General features: G+C 42.9%; 1 protein-coding gene across 4 annotated transcripts in view; it reads left to right on the forward strand.

The window, feature by feature from the left end:
* The window catches only part of gnptab (N-acetylglucosamine-1-phosphate transferase subunits alpha and beta), a 158,591-nt gene that overhangs the window by 88,051 nt on the left and 55,953 nt on the right, over positions 1–14,587 (forward strand). For all 4 annotated transcript variants that reach the window (XM_072484782.1, XM_072484783.1, XM_072484785.1 and 1 more), the window contains 4 exons: positions 8,940–10,117; positions 11,117–11,316; positions 12,292–12,511; positions 14,243–14,356. In XM_072484782.1, coding sequence (XP_072340883.1) covers positions 8,940–10,117; positions 11,117–11,316; positions 12,292–12,511; positions 14,243–14,356 — 1,712 coding nt within the window. The remainder of the gene's footprint in view (positions 1–8,939; positions 10,118–11,116; positions 11,317–12,291; positions 12,512–14,242; positions 14,357–14,587) is intronic.

A 14,587-nucleotide genomic window follows, 5' to 3' on the forward strand; every position in this document is an offset into this window, starting at 1 on the left:
AACTCACCTGGTTCAGCAACATCTTTGGAGAGAGAGAATGGGTCTGTTAGCCATGGGTGTAAATGCCATAATGGCTGCAAACTCTCGAGAGGCCAAAAACGGGATTTGCGATGGCAGGATTTCCCATCGCGTTGTTCCTGAGCCCTTCCTGATGACCTGATTTGAATTAATTTGAAACCATTTCAGTCCATTAATGAGGTTATAGTCAGTCGCTCCTTCAGACTTCATTGAAGTTTCCCATTCACCAGCGTGGTTATGCAGACGCAATTGACTACTTTTTAAAACGCCAAGACCTCTGAGAGGGAAGCAGGAGGTGAGCACCACTGTCTCCACCTAGAACCAGGGTGTACAAGGGACCGTATTTGTTGGTCATCTGTAGAGGGGGGCAGGTGCAAGGATGGGGTGGGATGGGACTAAGGTAGATGTTGGGGTGAGAGGGCTCCAGGTTGGAGGTCGCAGCTAGTGGGTGTTGTCCTGAAGTCGTCAGCCTGTCTGTTTTAGAAAGTGTTCACAGCCCAGGCACTTAAATTATGCAGTGGCTGCCCAGGCGCCTTGTGCAAAGGCAAGACAGCATTGAGATTTTGGGATGACAGCTTGATTATGAACAGCGTGTATTAGTGTAGTCAATCTCAGCTACATAGATTAATTGTGCCCTCTAACATTCCATGCTCATCAAACTAATTGGCCATCATGAGTTAAGCCTGAACAATGTCGGCTGCCCACATTCTCAAAGTCCAGGAGCGGGGTGCAAACACGTTTTTCAAGGTTCATGGTGTGGGTGCAAGGGATCTAGAGAGGATGTGAGAGCACAATATCTGGAATCCTGGGCCTGCCAAAGAGGAAGCTATAGCCCTCAATGTAAGCAAAGGCAGCCAGCTGACCAAACAGTGTGAGGGATGGTCGACCATGGAATCAACCTGGCAGAGGTTCCTGTGATGGGGCGGCACAGTGGTTTGCATTGATGCCTCACGGCACCGAGGACCCGGGTTCGATCCCAGCCCTAGGTCACCGTCCGCGTGGAGTTTGCACATTCTCACCGTGTCTGCGTGGGTCTCATTCCCACACCCCAAAGATGTACAGGGTAGAAGGATTGGCCATGCTAAATTGCTCCTTAATTGAAAAAAAAAAGATTGGGCAGTTTAAAAGTTTTTTTTAAAGAGTTCCTGTGATGTAAGTATTAAGGGAAAGAACAACCAGGTGGAAGGTCATAGACAACTCTGAAGGGGTGAGACCATTGACCGGGGCCAGTAAAGCAATGATGATTGAAGGGCATCAGACATTTGAGTGAGCGTTGGCTGCAATAGAAGGTTAAGGAATGACTAATTCCAGTACCAAGATGACAAGAAAATCTGAACACAACTGGATGGAACACCAACCTGATTGTGTGTCTCTTATCCCTCTCAGAGTTCTGTGAGAGCTCGGTATGGAGCCACAGGAAACTCTGCCTCACAAGGGAGACAGTGCGACCTTCTTTCGAACTTGGTGCCTCTTGGAGGAGGGAGGGCACCCCCTCCTTTTGGCCGCAAAGGCCACGGGAGCCCTCTACCACGCCACGGGATCATTCCAGGGCTCAACGGGGGACCTTTGTGGCATATCACAAGCATTTGCCCACAAATGCATACATGATGTCAAGGACGAACTCTATGACAGGGCCTCTGATTTTATATATATATATATATATAATATTATATATATATTTTTTTTTTTGAAAAGTATTTTTATTCTCCATTTTCACAATTTCTTAAGTTACACCCCACCAGCAAGCAGTAAACGGTAACGAATACAATGTCAACCCCCCTGCCAACAACAACGATCCCATCCTCCCACCACCCCCCAACCAACAGCCCACCTGACAATATAAGCATCAAATAAAACTAAACCTCCCAAGGAGGAAAAAAACAAAATGGAATCAGGAATTGCCCCTGGTTACTGTTGACATATATAGTCCACCCCCCCACCCCCAACCCCCCCTAACATTCAATGCCATCCAATCCCCGAAAGAGTACTGTGAATGGCACCCATGAATTGTAGACGCTCCCCCACCCCCCTCCCAGACTCCTCCCCTCCACTTCCTCTTGCAAACTCCTCCCCCCAACCTCAGTTCCTCCCCCAACCTCGGTTCCTTCCCCCAACTTTTCACCCCGGCTAGACTCAGCGAAACCTGTTCTACCAGGCTCCAATGGCCGCAGTCCCTCCCTCCACCTCACTCCTGTTCACTGGCCAGCTTAAACCGGCCAGCGTGGAGGCCCCTGCCTCCAAGAATTTCACTTTAGCACACAACCCCAGCATACACACCCAAGCTCCAAAGAACCATCATTGCAAATGAAAGTCCCAACTCTTCCCTTGTCCAAATGTACAGCGTCGACTCATTTAGTACATACACCAACACGCAGTGAAAAAATAAAGTTACATGAGGCTACATCGGTACACAACCCACTCTCAGTCCCATTTCTCAATTCTGCCACAGTCCTTCTACCTTCGCAAACGCCTCTGCCGCCTCCGTCGTCCCAAAATAAAAATCCTTGGATTTGTGGGTCACCCTCAATTTAGCTGGATATTCTATGCCGCACTGCACCTTGCTGATGTACAGTGCCTTCACCCAGCTGAAGGCAGCCCGCCTCCTCGCCAGCTCCACCGTAAAGTCCTGGTATATGCGTGCTCCAGCCCACTGCACCACCCACTTCTGCTTTGCCCAGCACAGGACCTTGTCCTTTACGCTATATCTACGGAAACACAGAGTTACTACTCTTGCCGGCTCTTGGTATAGGCCTCCACGACTGATGAGCCCGTGTGCTTTGTGAACTGTTTTCAAGTTCCACAACCATCACTTTGGTCATTTCTTCTGCTGTGAGCGATGCAGCCTCCCCCAGTGCTCCACCCTCCGCTTTCCTTACAGCTCCTGCGCTGACATTTCCACTCACCGGCGGACTTTCATTAACCCGTTTTTCACGGCCGTTTTTTTCCCAAGCTTGGACATTTCTCCTCCGTGTGCCTTCTTACAGCTTTTTCAGCCTCAATTGCCCCTGAGGCCGGGCGTTAAAACTCCAAAATTTCTATTTCTGACCGGGAGCTGCCTCCCGCCCGCCGTCACCGGAAGTTGGCCTATGATTATATTAATTTCACCCTAAGCCAGGTCCATCAGGGTGAGAGGGCTGTGGGATTCATTACCATCGCTGGTATGCCATTGATGGCACGCGTGGCTCTACATGTCCCATGGCATCAGAGTCCCATATATAAGCAGAAAGTACTTCCATTCCCTTAATGTGCAATTGGTACATGACGACAAAATGAAGAACATGCTTGTGTCTGCACATTTTCTAGGGAGCGTGCATGATAGTTTCGTTCTTGGGCATTTTGAAATACGTGGGATTTTGTTTTTTGATTCATTCATGGAACGTGGGCGTCCCTGGCTGGGCCAACATTTATTGCCCATCCCAGCAGGAAGTTAAGTGTCAACCACATTCATAGAATCATAGAATTTACAGTGCAGAAGGAGGCCATCCAGCCCATAGAGTCTGCACCTTGGAAAGAGCACCCAATCTAAGCCCACGCCTCCACCCTATCCCCGTAACCCAGTAAACCCACCTAATCTTTTTTGGACACTAAGGGCAATTTAGCATGGCCAATCCACCTAACCTGCACATCTTTGGACTGTGGGAGGAAACCGGAGCATCTGGAGGAAACCCACGCAGACATGAGGAAAGCGTGCAGACTCCACACAGTCAGTGACCCAAGCCGGGAATCGAACCTGGGATCCTGGAGCTGTGAAGCAACTGTGCTAAGCACTGTGCTACCGTGCTACCCTTTGCTGTGGATCTGGAGTGGCATGTAGTGACATTGCTGTCAATCTGGATCAGACAAAGTAAGGACAACAGATTGTCCTTCCTTATGGACATTAGTGAACCAGATGGGGTTTTATGACAATCGACAATGGTTTCATGGTCATCACTAGACTTTTAATTCCAGATTCTTGTTGCATTCAAATTTCACCATCTGCCATGATAGGAATTAAACTCCAGTCTCCAGAGCATTGGCTGGACCGCCAGACAATTCGGGGTCATTCCAGGCTGCAAGGATGGCTTGTTGGAAGCCAGCGATACCCACTAATGTCTTGGGTGATGGTGCCTGTGCGCTGGCCTGAGACTGAATCAGTGTCCCAATACAACAATGCTTACAGTGCCACCCAGACTGTGATAGAGCAGTGCATCTGGCTGCTGAAGATGTGCTTGCGCTGCCTTGATGGGTCTAGTGGAGCCCTTCAACACAGTCACAGAGGGTCTACCACATCTTCATGGTATGCTATGCCCTCCATAACTTAGCACGGCAGCTGGGTGACGTCCTCGATGAAGAAGATCAAGAGGAGTGGAATGTCATCTCCTCTGATGAGAAGGAAGTCCTGGACGAAGAGGCTTCAGATCAACCATGGAGAACAGGTATGGCCGAGGGTTTGCATGGGCAGGAGCATCAGAGATCCCATAATTGCGCACTGGTTTGCTGTCCGACAACTCTACAATCCACCCACCCACCCCCAGGTTCTTTGTGAATCCCTCCGTGACCAAGGGGGGTCCACTTCAAAACTACCTCATCAAGATGCTGGCATGGGGGGCACTTAATGTGTCAATGCGGGTGGGTGATGATGACTCTGACAAAAGTTCTGATGCTCCTCAGCTTTTGCAAATGTCTGACTCCTGTATGTATGCAGCCAGCATGTTAACTCTCTGGCTGATGTACAAGTTAGGGTCGGGACCCTATCCATTTGGCCCGTTGCTCTGGAGGGGGATAAGGAGTTAGGATCCAGGGTTCATTGCTTAATGGCAGTGTCCCTCCAGGATGCCCATTACTCACCGAGTGAGTGGATCGAACTGTTAACGTTTCCCACATTCCCTCAATGTAACGCTGTGTCCAGGTGGGGTGAAGACCTATCCAAGTGGGAGGAGGCTCAAAGAGAGTGAGGGCTTAAGGTTGTGAATAACAAACAGTTTTAATATGGTGACGTGCAGCTTAGTGACAATTTATTTTGACCCATAACTGTGCATAACTTCACCCGGGCTGACTGCCATAAACCCCTTCATCTTAGGTGCCCTCCCACTACATCTAGGTATATTCCCAGGATGCACATCAGAAGTGGAGCCTGCTGCCTTCCAGGCCCTGTTGCCTGAGATGCCATTTGCAGCAATACACTGGATGGTCTGGACCTGAAGGGCCCTGGCTGAGTGAGACTGATGTTGTCTGCCCACTGTCTCTGAGAAGTGACGGTATCAGGAAGGGAGGATGAGAAGATATCACTCTGGCCACCTAGCTGGAAGGTCCTGGGATGTGCTCCTGCACTTATTCCTCCCTCTGGCTGTGCATGGGCCCCTGGGTTACACCATGGAACAGAGGGGCAGCTGGAGTGAGCTCGGAAGCCTCAGCATCTGGCACTCCCAATCCTGGAGGCCCCCAATGTCTGCATCTTTTTGTCGAACCCCTCAGCAATGGCCCTTGGACTGAGCCATGTTTTGGAATTTGTCATTCATGGCTCTGACATCTTGCCCTAGGCTTTTCACAGTGGGTGCCACATTTGCAGTGTGGAACACTTGCGACCGAAGGCTTTGGAACTCCATTCGGTCTTGCAGTCACAGGAATGCCGTTGCCAACCCCTCCTGATATTCCTGGCTCTACTTTTGCGTTGCAGCTGAGGGACGAACCTGTCCAGAGGCAAGACATCTGGTTGGGACACAGCTGAGTCCTGGGATCAAGCAGACTTCCTACTATCTGATCCCTGGGAAATGCCTGTCTCCATGTGATGATTCAGAATTTGTGTGGTGCTCACCAGATAGTGACCCAGAATTGTCTGCTAAGTTTTCCCACCGAGGTGTGTCTACAGTGGTGGATGGCGTGTGTGATAGCTGTGACATGTCATCCATAGAATTCCTACAGTGCAGAAGGAGGACATTCGGCCCATCAAGTCTGCACTGACTGTCCAAAAGTGTGTTCTACCTAGACCCACATTCCTGAAACTACATTCATTCATCATAGCCAACTTACACATCTTTAGAAACTAAGAGAAAAAATTAGCATGGTCAATCCACCTAACTTGCCTATCTTTTGTCATCCATGTCCTCATCTGAGATCTCCTCCGAGGTGTTGTCAAGGGTGCTTGTTGATGGCATTGGTTGATGTTCCTGCAAGACAGCCACATGGTTTTAATGCAGGGCCAGGTCCAGGGTTTGGACAACAAATATCTCACTTTTGACAGGTGATCTGGATGAAGGTGCCACTTTTCTGTCGCAGGCCAACCTTGCTCTCTGTGTGGGCCCGCTCCTGGTCCTTCCCTACGAACTCCATGGCACCCTCTGTTCGAAAGGTCTCTCTGTCTCTCGGCAGGTCAGAGGTAGAGGACAATTGCCATAAGTGGGCACTGCGCTTAAGCAGGAAGGGATTCTGATTAGTACCGATGGGGGGGGTTTGGGATGATGCTGGGGACCTATGAGGTGACAGCCTGTGGGTTCAATGTGACATTTTGGGGGTAACGGAAGGGTCATATGCTAAGCGGAGACAGAGCATTCATTTTCTACATTGAACCCCTGTCCTCTTGGTGAAGCTGCTGCCACCGTCTCACAGGCAAAATTGGCAACCTTGCTAGAGGGCCTCCTGCAAACATTGGGGTAAATTGTGGTCCACCTATTCTCAGCAGCAGCACCAGTCAGGGCACCCTCCAAGAATTTGGGAGCTGGTCTTCTAGCGGCCATCCTCCTGGTTTGAATGAGTGAGTGGCGTGGAGCTGTTTAAACACAGCGTCCTCCCTTGATTGAAGTGCTCAAATGACTGGTCTCAGGCATGGCATTTTACATGTGGATAAAAATAAAGTTTACTAAGTACCTAAAAATTGCACAGTATTTGCTCCGAGTTTCGCACTGAAAATGACACTTGGGCCGTTTTTTCAGAAAATTGCACCCAACATTTTGAGTCCAATATGTCTCTTCGGAGCTCTAATTTGGTGTTCTGAAGAAAAGTCATAGGTCTCAAAACATTAACTCTGTTTTGCTCTCCACAGATGCTGCCAGACGTGCTTAGTTTTTCCAGCAATTTTTTTATTTCAGATTCCAGAAGTTCTTTGCTTTTATTTTGTTGAATTTGTGTTGCATTTAGTAAATATTTAGTCAGACTGAAGCAAGGTTCTAATATTGAATGCAAAGCCGTTAATGTATTAATTTTGCTCTCATGACCTAGCACATTGCAAAATTTGATTTTCGTTAATCAAACCACAAAACATTGACAATAAGTTGAAGCTTGTTGAAATCTACCGTGGGGTTAAGTGTAGTCTCATATACACTTTAACTCAGTAGAAATTTAAGCTACATGCCTCGGGTGCAAAATGAAATCTTTATTGTGTCTATTGATTATAATTGAGAGTTTGAAATCTTCTTGTGGTTACAAATCAAATGTTCTCAGTAAAGCCCCTGCCAGCAGAAGACTTTAAGAGATATAATCAAACTTAGTGGCTTACAAACAAATTGAACTTTCAAAATACAGTAATGGTTTCTTGCTCAAAGCAAACCGCTTGCGTGGGCTCAAGAGTTAGAATAGAAATATGAAAATACGAAATAAGGATAGTGAGTAGTTAGATAAATGATATAGTGAGATCCCGGAATGAAAAATGGCTGCCCGGACCTCTATCTTTAAGGAAAATGTTATCAATCTGACTCCATCAGTTCCTATCCCTGTAATGTGCTGATTGTCTTGGATGAGTCTCAAATGCATTTGATTGGATAGTTAGTTGTCAATCATCAATGTGCAACATAGATGTGAGTATGTTGCATCTTTGGGTGTTTGATGTGTGTTGGAATGTGACTTACACTTTTTATCAGATCTGGTTTCTGCTGACTGCTATATTTATTCACATTTTGAACAATGGTAGATTCATGTTAACTTATGGTGCACTTTTTGACCTTCATTGAATTGTTTCATTTGCTTCTAGTTAGGATGCAAATGTTTCAAATCCATGCTTTGATTATTGCAAGTTGTACGCTTTTGTAATCTGAGGTTGTCTTTGCAGTCTTATGATGGAATTCATTTTAAAATGAATTTTGACATGGGCTTTAGTATTTACATCAAAATGGCTAAATCAATTATCCTTTTTCCGATTAAAAATAGCTGGTTCCTTCAAAGCTATTGTAATAATCCGAACTACCATGGTGCTTTGATTTTCCATATACATTATTTTTTTCTCCATTTAAATAATTGTCTCTCCATGGATATTTATGACCCCCACTTAGATTTCTATCTTCTATGTAAATGTTGAATTCCCAAGAATATACAAACATTCCTGTCGGTTGTCCTATTCAGATTTGTAGTCTGCCATCTTTGTTAGCTTTAACTTGTTATCTTTGTTTATTTCTGTTAACCTGCAATTTATGTCATTGGTTAATTTGGTCATTTTCCTTGTTTACAGCCTGTTACACTGTGCAGGTCCCTTCATGATTGCTTCATGGGTGTGCATCTTAAAGAGAACATAAAATTATGCAAGGCCTGTTTAGTGCACTGCACATTATGTTCTAGATTGCTATGTGGCCAGACAGCTCTGAGGGAATGCTGTTTGAGAGTCCTTGATCCAGGTTATGGATCTTTTAGCATTAATGTTTCAAGACAGTTGTTAGTACTTACTTAGTACTTAGATATTAAATATTGACTTGTTTCTGACAAAGTTATTTTTCCTTCAACTACTAAGCTTTCTACAGATATTTAATATTTGACTCAATCATGTACATTTGTTTTCATTTGAGAATCTATTGCCTTGAAATAAAGGAGGGGAGGGAAACAAAGCTGATAATTAGGAAGAGTTTAAATGGAATTGGTCCTTAAAGTTCAATAGCATTTATTTCGTGCTTGACCATTACTTTTGTTATATATATTTTTTTTCTTTATTAACTTGGTTTGTTTACCTATTTAATCCACAGAACATTTTAATCAGATGTATGATGTGAATCTTCTTCTGAATGAGACTCATTATGTGCTTCCCAATGGTGAGGCTTTGCCTTACTTCCGTTTTGAGGGCTTTGCTAACAAAATCACAGAGGCATCGTTCACTGATAATACTATAATTCGCCACGCTTCTGTTGCCAACAAATGGAAAACCATTCACTTGATTTTGCACAGAGAAATGAATGCAACTACAATCCATTTCAATCTGACTTTCTTGGATAAAAGCGACAAAGAGTTTAAAATGCACCTCAGTGTAGATGCTGACACCAGAGAAGATCAGAAATCAAACCAAACTGTCAGTTCAAAGAAGGAAGAAAATGCCATCAATCTCACTGCAGCACCATTAGAAATAGAGATTCCATTCAAAGACATTGCTGAAGAACTGCAATTTCCTAAAATTCAAGAAAGGACTTTAGATAAATTGAATATCAGTCTTCTAATTGGTCTTCAGTTTATTAACATGTCATTTTTGCCATTTGATATTCAGAAAGAATTGAGAGAGTTGGATGCAAAATTAGAAGATGATGATATCACACTTAAGGGGTACAATCGGACAAAGGTGTTGATTTTGGAACCGTTCAGAAAGCTTGTGGGTTCTTCAAAACAAAATGGAAGTAAAGGTGTTATATCTCAGCACTCAGAAAAGATTAATTTGGTTAAAAATGCAGGCTTATTGGAATTTGTTGGTGGTGGATATGTTTACAAGGATGAAGATGCTAAAAATCACTTAGAAGAACAAGTTGAAGTTGAGAATCGGCAGAATGGAAGAAATGAACAAGCTGCTAATCAAGTGTCTCTAAGTTCCTTATTTGCAATTAAAATGAATAACCTATTAAAAAGCCCTGCCAAAGATGTGCCAATTTTCCAAAAATCTGAAATCAGACCCATCACTTCACAGAAAATACTTAATATTCTCATACCAAATAACAACAGCAAGTTAAAACAAGATCAAAATGCAAGAGGAATAGAAAAAAAAGTCAAGCACCAAGGACAAAGGAATGGAGTCCTGAAGGAGGTTATTGCTGAGTCTGCAGAAATTGAAATTAAAAATAACAGTACAGGACATGTCAACAGAAAGCTGCAGTTTTATGCTCCGAGTAATGCTGGCTTTTTACCTTGGGAAAAGCAAGGGTATTTCCAGGATCTCGTAGAAGTAAGTAATTTATAAAGTGCACATTCACTAATTGTCTATGAGGTAGAAAATTGCCAAATGAGTGGAACTTCTTTTGTTATAATGCTAGAATGTTATAGTGTTGAGATATTCCAATGCCTCCCAATTTTTAATTCACATCCTCATGTTTATATTTCTTAATGCTTTCAAATCTCCCTTTCTCGTTAACTCTCCAGACCTGTCCATTTGTTTAGCTACACTTCCCGTCTCCTCACCATTGATCATTATGCTCTCTTCAACCTCCCTGTCCTCTAAATACCTTTTAACTATACTTTTTGTCATTTGCCCTAAGATTTCCTTTAGCTTTGACAACCTTTTTAATTCTGATTGTATCTCTGTGAATAGTCTTGGGATATTTTTCTAAGTTAAAGATACTATTTACATTCCTGTATTTTATGGAGGGCTTTTGCAAGGATGAGAGGTTGACTGTTGGAGCAGAGTTTAAAAGCTTTACTCTGTCTATTCTGGAAGTATTTGCCGTACTTGAGTAGAAAAGTAGAATGCTTATTTCTCCAGCTCCCCCCTTTCTACCTATCCCTGCCCCTATTTACTGGGTGACATGAAATACGAAGATCCAATTGATCAGAATGCTGGTTATTTACTTTAAGTTTTTTAATTCATTTTTGGGATGTGGGTGTCACTGCTGGATCAGCATTTGTTGTCCATCCCTAATTGCCTTGAACTGAGTGGCTTGCTACACCATTTCAAAGGGGGCAGTTAAGTGTCAACTGCATCGCTGTGTGGGTCTGGAGTCACATGTAGGCCAGACCGGGTAAGGACGGCAGATTTCCTTCCCTGAAGGACATTGAAGGACTGATGCTCTATATGTTGGACTGAATATCTGACCTATGGTTATGCCATTACTAATTTTTTTTATAGTTTAGAATTCAGTCTTTAGATAATATATATTATGCAAAGGAGATAAATATCAGTTCCATCTAAAAATGACGTTTGCAAAAATGTCATCACATTTTACTTCAGGAGGATGCAAAACTGGAGAAGGCACTTGCGTACCACACTGACAGCAAACAAATGGGAAGAAAACTCCAAGACACGTTTGCAGACTCACTGCGCTACGTAAATAAACTTCTCAATACAAAGTTTGGATTTGCTTCTCGGAAAGTTCCTGCCCACATGCCTCACATGATTGACCGTATTATCATGGACGATCTTCATACTATGTGAGATACTGACAATAATTTCTTCCTTTTAAAATGTGTTTTAATGAAGGACGTATAGGTTTTACCTGTACTTTTTAATAGGTTTTAATCTTTGGTTACATACAATATGCATTGACTTTAATTTGGGAAATGGCAAGTGACAAAAATGTGTTTTAAAAGAAAATTTACTAAACTCTTGTCATGTATTGGAAACTAAATGTATGCCAAACAATGCAATGTTTAGTATCAAATCTCTATGAAGACCAGCAAAAATTAACCAATTGTCCTTTTTCCATTACCATCGCCATATTGCTTCATGAGCTCCAGTTTCTGTGAAAATACATTCATTCTTGAGTTTGAAATATTCAGAAATTAGCTTAAGATTCCTAAGGATGAACTGGATAAGAAAAGAAACTTGCATTTCTGTACCATTTTTCACAAAGTACTTTTGAGGTATAATGTAGGGGCAGTAGGTCCAACAGATTAAAAGTTAAATTTGCTGATGTCCACTGGATAATGTCAGGTGGCCAAATTCAGCAACCATTGCTTGACAATATGTGTGCAGGATCTCGGGCAAGAGTGGAATTAGACGCAGCAATATGACCACACTCCACCTCCTTGGGCTTTATGTAAAAGTCTGTTGATGCTCGTTTTCTATTTTGCAAGAAGAATATCATTTGGAAGTTAATGGATGGTAATAAGGACTGCAAAAACTTAAAATAATAAGCCAGTTTAGCTTTAGGGCAGTGATGGAGTGCAAGAAAACTGACAAATGAACAGAAAGAAATATTGGATGTAATTGATATTTTTGTTCTACTCGTGTTTTCTAATACTTGGACTATTTAGAAGTTCTGATGGAAGATGACAACCTGAAACATTAGTTATGTTTGTCTCTTCATAGATGCTGCCAGACCTCTTGAGTATTTCCAGCATCTACTGTTTTTATTTCCAATATTTATTGCATTTAATTATCAAAATGGTTTTATTTCTGAACAGGTTTCCAGAGGCATTTGACAAGACTTCTAACCATAAAGTTCGTCATTCTGAAGATATGCAGTTTGCTTTTTCTTATTTTTACTATGTAATGAGTGCACTCCAGCCATTAAACCTGTCTGATGTTTTTGATGAAGTCGACACAGATCGATCAGGAATCCTCTCTGATCGAGAAATCAGGACGCTGGCAACAAGGATTCATGAGCTCCCACTGAGCTTGCAGGTAAAGAATTTGTATCTACTCATTCCTGATCCATGTGATAAAAAATAGATAGCAACGTCTGCATGCTTTATACTCCAATAAAAACACATATCTAAAGCATAGGTTTCTCAATTCTGTTTTGAGCACACCTAGGCAATCATTTTAGTCTTGGATTTGGTTTAGATGAATGAGCTCTGGTTTCCTGTTGCACTTCTGAATTTAGAAACTGTGATGGCTAAGGTAGGAACATGTGCATATTGGACTATCTATAAATATAGAGGCTTAAATGTTGAATACAGTTTGCAGAGGAGTGAAATATGAGGGACATCTGAACTGGAATGATATAGGTTAATTGACCATGTTGCTGCTCAAATGAAACTCAAAAATGGAAATTAAATATTCATTAAAGTATTTTGAAAAGTTCAATATTACAACTGTTATTCAAGAAGTATTATAATGGCGTAAAAATAAATTAAGAGCATTTTAAGTAAGGTTTAACTGTACTTTTTCCATGAGATGCTTTAGTCTCTGTTGTTGTCAGTGACATGAGCTAGAACGAGGAACTGGCCTGCTTGAAGGCCTAAACTTCAAACTTGCTAAAGATTAAAGGGCGCAACTGGTGTAAAACTGATAAATTTAGATCACATGAATGAGAGAACCCGAAGTTGTGATGATCAGCCAGAGAAGTGTAAATTTTATTTTTATAAACTTGCCTAAAGTTGAAGAAACTGCTGATATGACTTAGAACATACAGTGCAGAAGGAGGCCATTCGGCCCATCTAGTCTGCACGACCCATTTAAGCCCTCACTTCCACCCTATCCCTGGAACCTAATAACCCCTCCTAACCTTTTTGGTCACTAAGGGCAATTAATCCTGGCCAATCCACCTAACCTGCACGTCTTTGGACTGTGGGAGGAAACCGGAGCACCCGGCGGAAACCCACGCAGACACGGGGACAACGTGCAGACTCCGCACAGACAGTGACCCAGCGGGGAATCGAACCTGGGACCCTGGCGCTGTGAAGCAACAGTGCTATCCACTTGTGCTACCGTGCTGCCCATGAAATTTGTTTTTAAAGGTTGCTGAACATAGAACATACAATGCAGAAGGAGGCCATTCGGCCCATTGAACATGCACCGACCCACTTAAGCCCTCACTTCCACCCTATCCCCGTAACCCAATAACTCCTAACCTTTTTTGGTCACTAAGGGCAATTTATCATGGTTAATCCAGCTAACCTGCACGTCTTTGGAATGTGGGAGGAAACCGGAGCACCCAGAGGAAACCCACGCAGACACGTGGAGAACGTGCAGTCTCAGCACAGACATTGACCCAGCAGGGAATGGAACCTGAGACCCTGGCGCTGTGAAGCCACAGTGCTAATCACCTTGTGCTACCGTGCTGCCCCTGAAGTGATGACGGACATCACATCAGAATGGGGAAATTCCATTGAGGATTTCCTAAATATAACAAGAAATGATAATAGCTAACTGGTGACATTAAAAATTGAAATATCTCATGAGATATTTACCCATTTCTAAAATAAAAGTGGGCATATATATTTGATTTAGATCAAAGTTTTTATGGTAGCTGTGTTAATGCTTTTCTATTATAGTTATTTTGCTAAATTATTTTCTTGTAGTCTTCATGGTCAATTGAACAGGATTGAGGATATTTGGTCTCTTGTGGTCATGGTATAATAGCTGTTTTTTCACATATATATAATTATATATATATATATATATATGCAGGACTTAACTGGACTGGAGCAGATGCTGATCAATTGCTCAAAGATGCTTCCCACAAATGCCACTCAAATTGATAAAGTCCCTGCCACCCAGGAGGCATATTATGACCCAAACTTGGTAAGAGCTTGCCAACTATCTGAACAATTCAGTTGTGACTTGGTCATTGGGTTACATTTCTCTGATGCAAACTCTTGTGATATTTACCATGGAAGTCTTGGTAATGTCTTAACGTGTGAAAGCTGGATAATTTATTTTTGTGTTGGGTGGGTCGTTGTTGAATAATCTTCACAGAAAAACCAAATGAAGATTCTTCACTCGCAATGTTTTGTGTAATCGATTTTCAAAATA

The sequence above is a fragment of the Scyliorhinus torazame genome, chromosome 19 (assembly GCF_047496885.1).
Source record: "Scyliorhinus torazame isolate Kashiwa2021f chromosome 19, sScyTor2.1, whole genome shotgun sequence".
NCBI classification, from domain to species: domain Eukaryota; kingdom Metazoa; phylum Chordata; class Chondrichthyes; order Carcharhiniformes; family Scyliorhinidae; genus Scyliorhinus; species Scyliorhinus torazame.